The sequence below is a fragment of the Notothenia coriiceps genome, unplaced genomic scaffold (assembly GCF_000735185.1).
Source record: "Notothenia coriiceps isolate Sejong01 unplaced genomic scaffold, NC01 NC01_scaffold00026612, whole genome shotgun sequence".
Classification (NCBI taxonomy): domain Eukaryota; kingdom Metazoa; phylum Chordata; class Actinopteri; order Perciformes; family Nototheniidae; genus Notothenia; species Notothenia coriiceps.
This window is the reverse complement of record NW_011359313.1, coordinates 147,477-163,229: the sequence shown is the minus strand read 5'-3', so window position 1 is coordinate 163,229 and position 15,753 is coordinate 147,477. Positions and strand designations below refer to the sequence as shown.

General features: G+C 41.5%; 1 protein-coding gene across 2 annotated transcripts in view; it reads left to right on the top strand.

The window, feature by feature from the left end:
* The window catches only part of ptprq (protein tyrosine phosphatase receptor type Q), a 33,643-nt gene that overhangs the window by 16,659 nt on the left and 1,231 nt on the right, over positions 1-15,753 (top strand). Inside the window, exons 28-51 of one of the 2 annotated variants that reach the window (XM_010784841.1) lie at positions 2,293-2,613; positions 2,687-2,962; positions 3,798-3,949; positions 4,215-4,356; positions 5,004-5,279; positions 5,381-5,752; positions 6,349-6,458; positions 6,596-6,782; positions 6,881-7,119; positions 7,265-7,334; positions 7,728-7,886; positions 8,122-8,413; positions 8,511-8,584; positions 8,687-8,786; positions 9,006-9,134; positions 10,538-10,582; positions 11,147-11,173; positions 11,352-11,433; positions 12,017-12,107; positions 12,271-12,347; positions 12,517-12,651; positions 12,905-13,030; positions 14,278-14,423; positions 14,542-14,677. In XM_010784841.1, the coding sequence (XP_010783143.1) occupies positions 2,293-2,613; positions 2,687-2,962; positions 3,798-3,949; positions 4,215-4,356; positions 5,004-5,279; positions 5,381-5,752; positions 6,349-6,458; positions 6,596-6,782; positions 6,881-7,119; positions 7,265-7,334; positions 7,728-7,886; positions 8,122-8,413; positions 8,511-8,584; positions 8,687-8,786; positions 9,006-9,134; positions 10,538-10,582; positions 11,147-11,173; positions 11,352-11,433; positions 12,017-12,107; positions 12,271-12,347; positions 12,517-12,651; positions 12,905-13,030; positions 14,278-14,423; positions 14,542-14,677 (3,764 nt within the window). The remainder of the gene's footprint in view (positions 1-2,292; positions 2,614-2,686; positions 2,963-3,797; positions 3,950-4,214; positions 4,357-5,003; positions 5,280-5,380; positions 5,753-6,348; positions 6,459-6,595; positions 6,783-6,880; positions 7,120-7,264; positions 7,335-7,727; positions 7,887-8,121; positions 8,414-8,510; positions 8,585-8,686; positions 8,787-9,005; positions 9,135-10,537; positions 10,583-11,146; positions 11,174-11,351; positions 11,434-12,016; positions 12,108-12,270; positions 12,348-12,516; positions 12,652-12,904; positions 13,031-14,277; positions 14,424-14,541; positions 14,678-15,753) is intronic. The other variant, XM_010784843.1, reaches the window with a different exon arrangement.

Here is a 15,753-nt window from a genome sequence, read left to right as displayed (position 1 = left end):
ACAACACTGTGGCTGAGCAGGTGAGACACAAACTTTGGTTTCCTCGCACTGATCTCAGTAACCCTCTTCCAGCAGCAGGTAGTTCTTGCCAGCTAATCACTCTGCATGCTCCCTGCACAGCATCAAACAGCAGAGCTAGTGACAGGCTGGTGAACACAGTGATCCTGTTAGCTACTAAAGAAACAAATCATTCTCTCTGGAGTCGGCGGAGAACAAAGCAGAGCTAAAAGATAGAAAATGTTGGACACAATCGAAACTCTGAATTTGGACAATTTAGCAATACTGCCTTGTTTCTGCTGGATGTCTAAATTATGAACTAATACTAACTAGTAAATTGCTAAGAAATGCTTCATATCAACGTTATAACTTCATAATACAGCAGGGTTGGCCTAACTGCTTGTTATGCTGTCCTCAAGGCCAAAATATAAGAAAATAATAACAAGCATTAAATAATCCCTCTGGCTGGGTTCGGAAAGGACTGAAGATGTATGATGCTGTCTTCATAACACTATATAAATAATTGACTTTTAAAAATCTGTGAACAAACAATTCTTCATGGCCAAATATTTGTTTCTGCATTTATTTTTAAACGTTTCAGGTGCTTCTTTATTTTTATCCATGGTCTAAATTAATGCAGATTCTTCCTGACTGCTTGTGGTAAAAAAAAGACATTTAATGTTGGGTTTTTCTTTCATTTGAAAAGCATCTGTTCTGCTCTCTTTACATTTCGCTTGAAGTGTATGAAAACCAAACTAACATTTGTTTTTCTCCATAGAGGGTTCCAGTGTCAGACCTACCTGAGCCGGCCTCTCCTGATTCAGCCCTCTACTTCACTCTGACCCGGCTGATTGGAGGCACAAACTACACGCTGTGGATGACCTCTAGCACAGTGCAGGGGGACGGGGGGGTCCAGAGCGAGCCACTTGTCCTGTTCTTACCTGAGGACGGTCAGTCAGACACACCTGCTGACACACACCCACATGCACCATGTAAATAATAATAAAGAAATAGAATTACACATGAAATACTACACATAAAGCTAGATATATTATTGTACAACGTCTCACTGGATGGTTAGTCTGCACACTTTTTCCAAAACCTCTTCAACTTATAAAAATGAAAATGACATAAAAACTCTGCGATTGAAGATGGGACTTTCAGCCTGTTAGTAAAAGGGAATAACAGTCGGTCTTGCAAACTGGCTCTATTTTTGTCCGCCTGTGACGCCTTGGAGACAGCCAGTTTGCGTTTCCTTTTGCGAAGCATGACGAAAGTTGTAAGGGATTAAAAGACACAGAGAAAAATGGAACTGTAGGATTTAAGTAAAATAAAACAGCCTTTACGTTCGTGCTGTGCCATTGCTACAATTGCCTTGTCACATAAATCAGAATTCCAATGTAATGTTGTAGTTACAAATCCTCAGTGTATAAAGTAAATAAATATCTCTCTGATCTCTTTGTTTTTATGTTATTTTGGGAAAAATGGTGCAGACAACCGCCACAGACTTTGTCACAAACAGTTCATATTTATATGCCATGATTCATGTTTTCTTGTTTAGCCGTAGTGATAGTTTTCTATGTTCTGAACTATTACTGCTCATACTGACTCTGTATCTCTACCTGTGCTCTAGTTGTTCCACTCTCAGCAAAGCACCGGATCTCCAGGGCACAGCCAAGTCCCCCCCCCCGCTGGGCTCAGACCCCCAGTCACACCTGGCCCCTCACATCCACTCATTCATCTCATGGATCCCCTCCCCTTTCCCCTTCATCCCCACTTTTTTTCTCATCTTTGTACCATGCGTAATCTTTGGAGGGGCAGAGACGATGAACAGGATGAGTATTTTCCCCTCAACCTCTTTCTTTCCCAAGGTTTTCCGTGTGCTCGTTTCCCTCCTAAATGCCACTTTATGTCTCTGAATGTGCTGTTTATATATTTATATGTTATGACAATGTGTCTAAGCCTGTTTACTGTGCTGTCTTACTGCTTTGTTTTTGTTTTGTTAAAATACTGACATGCTGAATTGTTCTCCTTGACATGCTGTTTTTGATTTTGTGAATTCCGACAATGCTGCCAGTAATTATGACGATGCTTGTGATAGATGATGATTATAATGATGATAATGATGATGACTGGTGCGCTCTTCATTTTCCCCTCAAGTGTCAGTGTGTATGTTTGATTGATGCCCTTATTTACTGCCTCATAGTACAGTAAACTCACATTAAAATGTTTTGAATCAGTGTCGTCAATGTTAGTGAAAAATAGTAACACCATTCTTCTTGTTTCCTTCTCCAGTGCCAAGTGACTCAGTGAAAAACCTGACCGCTCAGATCTTCAGCTCCACTGCCATCATCGTCAGCTGGGACCCTCCCCTGGAGCCCAACGGCCGTCCCACCTACCTGCTCACCTTACAGGCGGCTGGCATCTTCCCAGACCCACCCAACCAAGGGGCTTCAGCTGTCAACAAGACCATCAAGCATAGCACGACTGACACAGTCTTTCTGTTCACCAGATTGAGGAAATATTTCCCCTATGTGTTGACTGTTACGCCGGCAACTCGTGCTGGCGCGGCCTACAATCATACCAGCACGATGTATCTGCGAACAGATGATGATAGTGAGTTTATCTACACAAACATCTATTAATGGAGTGTGGTTTATGTTTTTAATGTGAAATCGTTCCTCCTTAGTTCCTAGTTCTGCTCCGGTGCCGGTGTCCACCAAGAATCAGTCGTCATCCTCTATCGCGATGGTCTGGCAGCGCCCTCTGGAGGCCAACGGGGAGATAACAGAATATACCCTCACTCTTTTTGGCCCAGGGGGCTCCAACACAACTCAAACCCCCAACACCTCGTTCATCCTCAGCAACCTGCTTCCATACACAGCTTACAACATCACTATTACAGCTGCTACGCGTAAAGGCTCAGGACCCCACCTGCTGCTGCAGCTGCACACCGATGAAGGAGGTTAGTGGGGAAACATGTCTATGATGCTTTATAAACACACTTTTCATAATTACTTTAAAGGTTAGCCAACATAAATGCTTGTAATTGTTGGTCACTCGCTGATATTATTTTAAAATGGTCTTAGTGTGTTATAATTCCTGTAGTTGTAATGCATGGTTATAATGCAACTAATAATAATAATTCATGGTATTTATTTTAGCGCTTTTCCAAGTGCTCAAATCGCTATATACATATAATAAACACATTGATTACTCTGGACAATACCCACAGGAGCAATATGGTAAAACTATGGGAATTATAATACAAAATAATCCATGCAGAAAAAAACGTACTAGATACTTAACCTTATAAATCATTATGAAATGCTTTATATTGTGTTATAATGGTTGTCAGCATTATGAATACTTATAAGTGCTTAAAACCATAACTTACGGTGTAATAAGATCCATAACATTCATCTGTTTGCAACTTAAAAAAACGATTTATCTAGTATATCATATTCCAAATTACTATAGACTATTCTTCTATTCAATTGTATTTGTATTTACTTGCACTATTGTATCTGTTTTATTGTGCTGCACTGTTGGAGGAGCCTGTGACCTAAGATGTTCATTGACATGACTACACTGTAGCTATGTACAAATGTCAATAAAAGCCTTGAATCTTGAAAAAATCCATTGTAATTACTTATAATACAAAACATAAACAAAGACATCATAGAAAGTGCTACCAATATTTATCTAAGATCCTTGATAGATGGTAATGAAACTACGAAGGTATCCTGACTACATTCTGTTTCAGTCGTTTAATCTGTTTACCATACTTTGTGTTTCAGGCCCCATGTCCCCCCCCCGTAACCTGACCATATATAACCATACAGCGGTCTCTGTGTGGCTGAGCTGGGAGCCTCCTCTGGAGCCCAATGGAGTGGTGATACAGTACGGCTTCAGGATCCGAGACCTCATCACACACACCGTCACACACAGGGTACCGACAATTTCACACACCAAAAGCTACTCCTCAATAACAAAATCACACTCACACTAACACACACTCCAGAGAAAAAAAGTGTCACACTTGCGGTAGCTCTAATTTCACACTCTAGATACCACTCAGCAGTAACATTATACACACGGGCACGTACTGTATGTGTGCTAATTCAATAAGACACCCACTCCAGGAAGCAGGATTGGATGATTTGTGTGTGTGTGTGTGTGTGTGTGTGTGTGTGTGTGTGTGTGTGTGTGTTCAGAATTCCTCTGGGCCGTCGACCATCGAGGATCTTTCAGGCTTCAGGCCTCATAGCTCCTACGAGATCAGTGTTTACAGTTACACCAGAGTGGGCCATGGGAATCAGTTCAGCAGCCCTGTGGCCTTCACAACTAATGAGTCAGGTAAAGTACACAGGGGATGTGAGAACGATAAAGGTCTCCCATCACAATTTATGAAGGTTGAAAATAAAATTGATTTGTACAGTGTATTTAATTCAGTTTGAAATACCTTATTTTTCCCTTAAGGGGCAATTAAATCAAAGCATAAATGCAAGCATTAGACCATTCAAACATGTCCTCCACATGTAAACACAGTAAGCCATTCATTTCTGAGGTAATCAACATTTTATAACCAGTTATCACTTCTTGTCCTATTAACAAACAAATGTAAACAACAACAATTGTCATATACAGACATAAAACATCATTTTTTTCACAAGCACATAGAAAAATGTGACTCCCCTCAGTTTCTGGCTATACAACAAAAAATAAATGTATAAATAAAAGTTGGTAATTATTGTTTGTAAAAAATGTTAATCAGTTTTTTTAGGTTATTTTTAGTTTTGTCTGCAGGCTGAATTTTTGTAATTTCCAGTAATATAAAATAATCTTTGGCAAAACTATGTGTGTAGCAGCCGTTTTTAATGTGCGACAAAAAAGCAACCAAAATTTCATTCGTTTTTTTCTTCCTCTTACAGTGGACAGTGATGAATGCTTACTTAAGCTAATAGTACTATAACAATGTTCCAATGTCATCTCCCTGTCTGCAGTGTCTGACGCTGTGGGGAACCTGTCTTGCTCTGGAGTTAGCTGGGATTCAATTCAGCTGTTTTGGGAACATCCAAGCAACCCTAATGGGCAGATAATGTTTTATGAAATTCTAGTGGAGGTTGACTCGCAGTCATACACACACCAGGTTTACACACCAGTGTACACAGTGACAGGGCTGTCTCCAGACCAGGAGTACGCTCTCACTGTGTCTGCAGTTAACTCTGCAGGACCTGGAGACGGACTGAACTGTACTGCTTCCACTCTCTCTGAATCAGGTAATCACTCTGTGTATTGTGAAGCATTTTTATCTTTAATTTCCGAACAAACAATAAGACAGGATGAATACTTGTCTCTATCAACTTTGTTCCCTTTACAGCCCCCGCTGCCCCTCGCTTCCTCACCATCTCTCAGGTCACCCCTAACAATGTGACACTTCAGTGGGCTGCACCGCTCTCCATTCCCGGCCTGCTGAAAGAGTACCATGTCATTGCACAGCTGATTTCCACTGTTTGCGAACCAAACACACTAACTACTGCACAGCCGGCCCCAGAGGACGAGCCGACCTCAGACTGCGTTCACTCTAATGTCACAGTGTCGGTGAATGCTTCGGACCACATTGACGGGAGCCTCAGCGTCACACTCCAATCCCTGGCTAAATACCGATACTACCGCTTCAAGGTGGCTGCTGTGACCAACGCCGGGGTTGGAGAATACACACTCTGGAAATATGAACGCACCTTGGCTGGAAGTAAGAACATCACAGTGATTATAGGATGTTTTAGAATTGCCTGTTGTTATGGTTGAGTGAAGCAGGCGGGACCCAAATGCAGAATAAACTGAAAAAATACCTTTATTTCAAGGTCTAGAGGCACAAACAGAACACTGACACGAAAACACAGTCAAAGACAAACAATGAACCAACTGACAGACAGAAAAACCAGAACTTAAATACACACAAGACTAATCACACAAACCAGACACAGGTGAGGAGGGAGGAGAAAACACAGGGGCACCAGGTGAACACAATCGGGTAATTAGGTAGGAGGGAAAACAGACAGACAGCAACAGGCAAGACAGGAGGTGAAGACATTTCAAAATAAACACAGACAGATCGTGACACCTGTGATGATTTCCAAGGATTTCCAGTAAACAAAAATTGGATTTAAATCTAGATTATTCCTGTAATAGTTATTTGGACTTTGGCATGTCTTTCAAAAGACTTAAACAGCATTCAGCTATCAACATTAGCATGCTAACAAATCATTCATTATCTTATTAACATGATTTTTTAAGGCTTTTAAAAATGTAAATAGCATCATAAGCATAATTTATCTCCTCCCTCAGACCCTGATGACCCTCCCCGGGACCTGAAAGTGACCCCCACCTCCAGCGGACTTCACATCACTTGGAACCCTCCAGCTGTTATCGCTGGACCCACTTCCTATCTTGTGCAGGTCATCTCATTGAATTTTGTTTCTACAGACACATGCAAAAATATGAACATGTCAACTAAATGGTGTTATGAGTTTGTGTGGTGAAACAATATGAATTTCAAATAAAAATGTTCCCATGAACTATCCTGTTAAACCAGGTGGACGGTCCCGGTCTGAACTTCTCTACAGTCCGGGCTCCAGGAGAGCTGACGACCGTTGTTGTGACTGAGCTGACTGCCTTCACTCGTTACTTTGTGACGATCACTGCCTTTACCGGTCCATCGGAGCATGCTGCCAGCGATGGGAAAGCTATCGGACCAATTGAATTTCAAACGCTGGAGGAGGGTATGTAGAAATACTCATCTGAGGAGCACTGGCTACTGCTTCACAGTGAATATATCTGTAATTAATGTTCTCCTGTATAATTTCTACTCTGTCCCCAGAGCCCAAGGACCCTCCCAAGAATGTTGTATTATCAGTTGTCCCAGAGTTAGTGAACCAAGTGAAGGTGACTTTTACCCCTCCAGAAGAGCCCAATGGAAACATTACATCCTACTTTGTGTACATCTACGAAAAGGACCAACTAGTCAAGAACATCAGCCTTAATATCACCCACAGAGACCAAAACACGATGACTGCTGTCATTGAGGGTCTGAAGGGAGGACACAGCTACAGCATACAGGTGAAAAACACACATACAGTATATTACACACACACAGCCTTGTTTGACTCTGTTCAGATCAACATTGTTTTTATCTATAACTCCTCTATATGCTTGCCCCTCTTTCTGCTGTCTTCCCTCCTTTCTTCTATTCGTCTGTTTGTAGATTTCAGCTAAGAACGGGGCAGGTCTGAGCCCACCCAGCTCTCAAGTCCGTATAACTACAGGGATCACAGGTACATGTCACGCTTTGTTATGTGCGCTCTGCAGTGCTTTAATGTGTGCCTCCCTTTCTTGTTGCAGCAGTGCAGCGTAGATGTGAGACACAGAATTGCCGCTGCACAGTGTCATGTTCAGTAAAACAGTAGGCAGGCCTTGTCTGACACAGCTTTACTCCACAATATCGTCAGATGTATGTTCATGATGTAGCGGATAGAGCATCGACCTGTTTGTAAAATGCAACAGGCATTAATGCCATCTTCACACACACTGTATTAATTACTCAACAACCTCTGTGTCTGTCTCTGTCTCTGTGTGTGTGTGTGTGTGTGTGTGTGTGTGTGTGTGTGTGTGTGTGTGTGTGTGTGTGTGTGTGTGCTCCTGCTTGTTCACACGTGCATGTATTCCAGCTCCGGCCAAGCCAACGCAAAGACCCCAGGCAGAGCTGGGCCATGGAGAGGTTGCCATGGTAACCCACAGGAGTATCACCATCCGCATGCCTGCCTGTTTCTATAGTGACGACAATGGACCAATCACAAAAATTCAGGTCATCGTGGCCGAGTCAGGGGGTATGGCTCTTCAGAAACATTGACAGCCTTCACTTTTAGTTGAGCACACTTGGGTATTGGTCTTGTTAGGGCTTTAAGCCTCGACTAGAATCTTGTTTTACAGTACGTCACTCTGCCCTAAGCTCAAAAAAGACTAAATGTATGCATGAGCCAAAGAGCTTAACGTCAGCAGAAATTTGACTCAGTCCCCCTGCGATTCCTTACCTCTCTAACTGACTTACTCATCCTATCACAGTGAAGGACATCCAGAACCTGACCAACTGGAAGAATGCATTCTTCCATCGACCTGACCCTTACCTGACTGACATGGGGTTCCCTAACCCACCGTGTCCTCTTGGGGACGGGGCGCAGCGCACGGACGCACACGTCAGAGGGGGTCGCAGTGTGTCTGCACGGGGCCCGCCCACAGTGAGGAACAATCACACCACAGCAGGAACCTACGTGATCGGACGGAACAATGACTGTGTAAAGGAGAACCACACCGATCATTTCTGCAACGGACCTCTGAAGCCAAAAACAGTCTATGTGTGAGTGCAACACACAAACACACAGCAAAATTAAAACAGTTGTATGAACAGGCTTTACGTTAATAAAAGCTTACACTGGACTGTTCATATTCACCAGGTTTAAGTTCAGAGCCACTAATATTAATGGCCAATACACAGACTCAGTGTACTCGGAGCACGTCAAGACTGCAGGTAATTGTATTCATCTCTGTTTTTCTCCCAATCAATAAATGAAAATATAAAACCTGTACAGAATGTTTGTTGTTTTTGTGTAACGTTGTCTCCTCTCTGAAGTGGACGGACTGTTGACCAGAGAAGAGCAGATCATCCTGGGTGTTTTGCTCTCCGTCACCTTGGCTGTGTTGCTCATCATTATCATCTGTGGCTCTGTCAAGTAAGATAGCAGCAGGCTTTCAATTATTTGCAAACATGAATACATTAACTTAAACACTTCATTGACATTGATGTAGTATTTTTACACAAAATAAAACATGTGCAAATTCCTTTGTGGATACGGGCCTTTTTTCAATGCCTAATTTGTTATTCACATTATTATAAATATTATTTCTGTATTTTCCTTGTTATTAACTGATGTGTTTGATTGACATGTCAGGATCCATCAGCGCAAGAAGGAGGGCGGGACTTATTCACCCAGAGAGGCAGAGATCATAGAGACCAAGTGTAAACTGGATCAGCTGATTGCTGTGGCAGATCTGGAACTCAAACAAGAAAAACTCAACCGGTTAGTCTGTGTGATTACTTTTAATCTAAGGGCTTCACTTTACTGAATATATCACACAGATTTTTGGCAGCTGAAACTGCATGCACAATTCATGAGTTTAGGCTTGATTTAGCTGCCCCAGACGAGATTCTAAATCTAAGTCAACAAGACAAGAACATCTTCACTGCAGCCAGAAAATAGAATCAGCATCACTATGACACAACACGGCATCATCGGGGCTTTATAGTTTACCTTCAATTCTCAGCATAACAGACAAGTCATCCTTTCTGCAGCTCTCCAACCATCCTCTCATAAAAATTCAGTTTGAGCGTCTTCTTTGGCACAAGCAAGTGCACAGGCAATAGGTGCTGCAAGATGGTGAGAAGCAAAGTGAGATTCAGTTAATTTGGTGCATCAAGGTCACCGATGGCTAGGATTAGACGAAATACTACCCAATAGAAAGCCTTCAACAAAAAATAAAGACTTTCTGTAAACCTTTCTTTCCCCAACATCTAAAGAATACCCATATAATGACAGAATACCAAAGAAACCATGTACTTCTTGTACTGTAGGTGTTAAATGTGGCTTGTCTTCAAGAGGAATTGAATGAACAACAAAATAAACAATAAAAACATAAAACCCACATGAGAGAAGATGGATAAATAGAATAGCTTCCACCGGCAGATAACTGTCTCTTATCTTTTATGTGCAAAGAAACATAACGGTCCTACTTGAGTAAATATTCGCCAGCCTTAATAAATATCCTCTATGACATTTTTTATATGCAGTGACTGCAGAAAAAAGGAGGCAGTCCCTGAGGATACTTTACTGTCCACTCGTTTTAGATGCAACATTGGAGGTTTTTTACAGCTGCATGTTGTGTTCACATCTAAGCTGCACCAGCTGTCTTTTAAAGAGGCCCTATAATGCTTTTTGGGGTTTTCCCTTTCCTGTAGTGTGTTGCAGGTTTCTGTGCATGTAAATGGACTGAAAAGGCAAAAATCCTCCAGAGAGTTTCTCTCCAACACACTCCTCCCTTTCCTGAAATGCCTCCATTGGACACCTTTGTTTACTTCCATAACATAGTGACATCACTATAGGCTAAGGGGCGGTACATCTCTAAGCGGTTGACCAATCACAACAGACACACACATTTTTTTGAACATTAAAGCATTGAAATATGTTACAGTAGGGCATGATATAGTATGTCCACTTTACGTTATTTTTGTCATTTGTGTATCTCTGCTTTGTTGGAGCTGAGATCAGCAACACACCACTTGTCTAAGCTTTATGTTATAATATCCCACTTTTTCTTGTTACCTGTCACACAGGTTGCAAAAATAACCCTCCTTGCACGCACATGACACTTGCATTGACTCGCCTTGGCTTTGTCTTTCTCTCACCAAGCACTTCTCTCCCACCAGGTATTCTTCCTTCTTCTTTAGGCGGAAAGAGATTTATGTGATCCAGTAAGTTGGGCTTTGGACCTGTGTGTGCCACATTTTGTTGTGTGTGCTTTTATTGCATGTCGCACTGCCTTGTACACGGCCATCACTATGTGTTCGTCATTGTCACATTTCCCATTAATCCCGAATCAAATCACCCTAAATCATCCATCTGTGTTGCTTATTAAACCTTTGGTGGAGGTCGGCAGCTGATGGAATCAGGGTCTCCTTTTCCTCCATCACTGGCAGGGATTGCAGAGTGGTGCCGACACCCCTCTGCTTCAGACCATTTTAATTTGTTTACCCACTCACTATCTTAAAATTGCTTGGGAGGCTTATCAGCCATAGAGGGCACAAGTGGTAGCGTTATCAATAGCTAAGGATCTGCGTAGCTACAAGTCTTCAGCAATGCAAAGAAAGATTTGATTAGAACCGGTTAAACCTCCTCTGCTTTATCTTACAATGCCATGTACTCTCTGCAGTGAAGATCCCTTCAGCTTTCAGGCCCAGAAATAACCCAGTGTGGGATGTGATTATTTAGTTAATTTGTTTATTTTTGGTTGATGTTTGCTGTCTATTTTCATCCAGGCTGCTCAGCTACAGGAAATCACTCAAGTAAGTCCTCCTGCATAAATAATCTGAATATACACGTAATAGTTGCAGCACAGATCAGCATGTTCAGTATGCCTCAGTATAAATAAGATTTATCCTTGAATAACATAAATAGCATATTGTTGTAGAGTGTTTGTACATCTCTTTCTGTTCCTCATATAACTCCTTCCCTCTCTGCCAGGCCTGTCAACAAGAAGTCTTTCCTGCAGCATGTAGAGGATCTGTGTGCCAACGACAACTCCAAGTTCCAGGAGGAGTTTGCTGTAAGTGTTTGCCTACTGCCCGGACCTGTGTTTCTAAACTGTGTAGACATGTATGCATTGAGATGGAATAAAATAAAACAACCTGGAAATGACTAAGTAAATGGAGCATGAAGGAAAGTCTGCAGTTAGAAAACAGATTACATCACAGAAAACCGATAATAGGAATAATTTAGTGCAGGCAGTAAAAAGGATAGTGATTCAAACAAAATCAATGCCAGCTTTTTCCTTGTTGTTTTGCACCTCACTAATGCACAAGAGCAGGTCAACATCCGATCAAATAAGCATTTGGTGATTAATGTATTAACTAAAATGAAAATGTTCTGCATTTTACATGTTGCTTATTATTCATGACGTATAACATATATTCCTGCATTCATACCTGAATAGATTCTTAATCAATTTAGAGACTTCTGGCATTCTGATCATTTAAACAGTGTTTTTAAAGTCACAATACATGTTTTAACTCATTTATCTTTCACTTAAGTCCCAACTGTTGGTATTTTAAAAAAAAATACAGGCTCTGACCTTTAACCTTTTGTATGTGTGTTTATTAATATTGGAGTATAATGCGTTGTCTACCCAGGAGCTACCAAAGCTGCTGCAGGACCTGGCCACCACTGACGCTGACCTGCCCTGGAACAAATCCAAAAACCGCTTCCCTAACATTAAACCTTGTGAGTGGTCAAGCTGAAAATAAGGTTTCAAGGTTTAGACACTCACAGTATACCAACATTATATGTGTTAGCTCCAACATTACCTGCATATCGATTTCACCATCGCTTGCACAGCTTTATTTCACATGTTTCTATCATGCTCTTCTTATTAAACTTTGTCTAGACAATAACAACCGAGTGAAACTGCTGTCAGAGCCGGGCACTGCGGGCTCTGACTTCATCAACGCCAGCTTTGTGTCAGTGAGTACCAACAATCCGAAACATAAATAAATAAATATCTGTCCCTTTCTGATTCAGTCAGATAGATAGATAACAACTTCAAGTTTATTAATTTCTGCGTGAGTGTGTTGCTGGGGTGTTGTTTGAGCTTGCAATTACAATGTTCTGTCTCTGTGTTTCTGCTCTGTAGGGCTACCTTTGTCCAAATGAGTTCATAGCCACCCAGGGGCCTCTGCCGGGCACCGTGGCCGACTTTTGGAGGATGATCTGGGAAACAGGAACCCGCACTATCGCCATGCTCACACAGTGTTACGAGAAAGGGAGAGTGCGTCATTTGACCCTGTTATGAAATAGAATTCAGAGGAAAGGAGGGGCATCTTTAAAACTCTGTCAACAGGAGATCTGAGTGTGTGTGTGTGTGTGTGTGTGTGTGTGTGTGTGTGTGTGTGTGTGTGTGTGTGTGTGTGTGTGTGTGTGTGTGTGTGTGTGTGTGTGTGTGTGTGTGCGTGTGCGTGTGCGTGTGCGTGTGCGTGTGCGCGTGCGCGTGCGTGTGCGCGTGCGTGTGCTTGGCATTTCAGATTCGATGTCACAAGTACTGGCCAGAGGACAATAAGCCGATGTCGGTGTTTAGTGACATTCTCATCTCAAAAGTGTCAGAGGAAGTCCTTCCTGACTGGACTGTCAGAACTCTCAAAGTAGAAAAGGTGATTACGCTGACACACCTTACACAATCACACACACACACACCATGCTGTTCATGCATATGTACACTGAACAAAAATATAAATGCAACACTTTTGTTTTTGCTCCCATTTTTCATGAGATGAACTCAAAGATCTAAAACATTTTCTATATACACAAAATAACCATTTCTCTCAAATATTGTTCACAAATCTGAAAAAATCTGTGATAGTGAGCACTTCTCTTTTGCCGAGATAATCCATCCCACCTCACAGGTGTGGCATATCAAGATGCTGATTAGACAGCATGATTATTGCACAGGTGTACCTTTAGTTTAACCCTAACCCTAACCCTAACATGTCACCCATTGAGCATGTTTGGGATGCTCTGGATCGGCGTATACGACAGCGTATTCCAGTTCCTGCCAATATCCAGCAACTTCGCACAGCCATTGAAGAGGAGTGGACCAACATTCCACAGGCCCTAACCCGGAGTGGACCAACATTCCACAGGCCACAATCAACAACCTGATCAACTCTATGCGAAGGAGATGTGTTGCACTGCGTGAGGCAAATGGTGGTCACACCAGATACTGACTGGTTTTCGGACCCCCCCAGACCCCCCCAATAAAGCAAAACTGCACGATTCAGAGTGGCCTTTTATTGTGGCCAGCCTAAGGCACAACTGTGCAATAAATGGTTATTTTGTGTATATAGAAAATGTTTTAGATCTTTGAGGTCATCTCATGAAAAATGGGAGCAAAAAAAAAAGTGTTGCATTTATATTTTTGTTCAGTGTAGATACTGGATGTGGGCATTTGTTCCGAACTTTGTAATACACAAATATATCCACGTCAATTCTTACACGTTCATCTAACTGGATAATGTGAACCAAAAAAGTTCCTGTAGCTGCCATTTTCTTTTTAAGTAAATGTTACAGGCCAACAGCTTAAAGAAATAGTTCAACGCTACAGGAAATACACTTGTTTGCTCTCTTATTAAGAGTTAGATGAGAAGATACAAGCTGTTTCCAGTCTTTATGCTAAACTAATGTAATAGTCTCTGTTTCATATTTAACAGTCAGAAATAAAAGTGGTGTTGAATGATCTAATCTATTTCACAGTGAAAATTGCAAAGTAATTCCAAAATGTCAAAATACTCCTCAATGAACCGTTCTATAGTGAGTAATTTGTTCCATTCCAACCTTTTGAGTTATGTAATCTATATTAATGTTAATCCATCTTTTTTCTTGTATGTATTTCTCTGTGCAGCATGGGCACTACATTCTGGTTCGCCACTTCAACTACACATCGTGGCCTGAGCACGGAGTCCCAGAGTCCTGCAGCACGCTCATCAAGTTTGTCCAAGCTGTCCGAGCCCACAGGCACGACAACACCACTATAGTGGTCCACTGCAGGTAAACAGCAATGTACTGACACTTCCTACATTACTGCAAGGTCCTTAAAGTAAATTGGACCGTATACTTTATTCTAATGGACCTTCCTTGACAATCTCCATCTGTCCTTGTTCTTCAGTGCTGGTGTGGGCAGAACTGGTGTATTTATCGCTCTCGACCACCTCATTCAGCACGTCAGAGATCACGACTTTGTGGATATTTACGGCCTGGTGGCTGAACTTCGCAGCGAGAGGATGTGTATGGTACAGAATCTGGTGAGTTGACATTAAATGTAATTGTTCTCTTAGGTTTAATTTCAAAAACACAAAGAGGACACACAAAAGAAGAAAAAAGGTGTTTTATATTATGTATTCTTTTAAGTTGCTTGAGTACACTTAAGAATCATCAAAGACTCATAAGTAGCGTTTTGGTTTGTCCCACTTTTTTTAAACTTCTTGTCCTGCTGTGATCCCATCCCCATTTCTTATTTTGACAAAGGGAAAGGATCTGGCAGTGGATTAAAGACATATGCTGAGCAGGGTTTCCCGTCTTAAAACAGCATGAACCTTTCCTAAAATTACTCTTTTCAGTCATTACTTACAGAGGGATGGTGTGTGTCTGCAGGGACCCTGTGCCTGGTGTCTGTGCCTCTCCTCAGTGTTATGCTTTTACTATTTCCTGATTTTCTGTGCATTTCTCCTGTGTCCACATTTTGGCAGTGAAATATGAGCCTGCAGTGTCTGCAGCTCCGAAGCTGGTTGATTCTTTGAGAACGCAGCGTTCCCGACAGCTCACTATTAGCATGGCAATCCAGTCACATACGGATTAAAGCCTCCGCTTTAAGAGGCCATCATTCCATTCAATTATTTTATAACCTCACAAATGTCATTGCCAAGCTACTCGAGCACAGTGTTGTTGAAGAGAGCTTTTAACTGACCCACATTTAACTCTTTTATCTAAAACACTTAACTCAAAGCGAGAGCAAAGGCAGTTATTGTAGATGTGTGTCAGATCTTGTAAAGGTATTTAATAATTACTGATTTCTACCGTACTTTCCATCAGTTTTGCTACATGAGCATCTTTATCATAAAATGACAATTAACTACAATCTTACTAAACTTGCTGAGTGATTTACATTTTTTTTGTGTAAAAAAATAGATAGAAACAAAACAATTGATACAAAATATATATATATATATATATAAATGTAACTCTATAGATTGTTATAGTGAATTATTTTGGCAACAAAAGTGAAAACATGATATGTTGGCAGCCTTGAAATATGGTATCCAGCTCTCTTGCTGTTACACCTCCCTGGGGTGTGGCAGCTGCAGCATTAGGAGTCAAAATC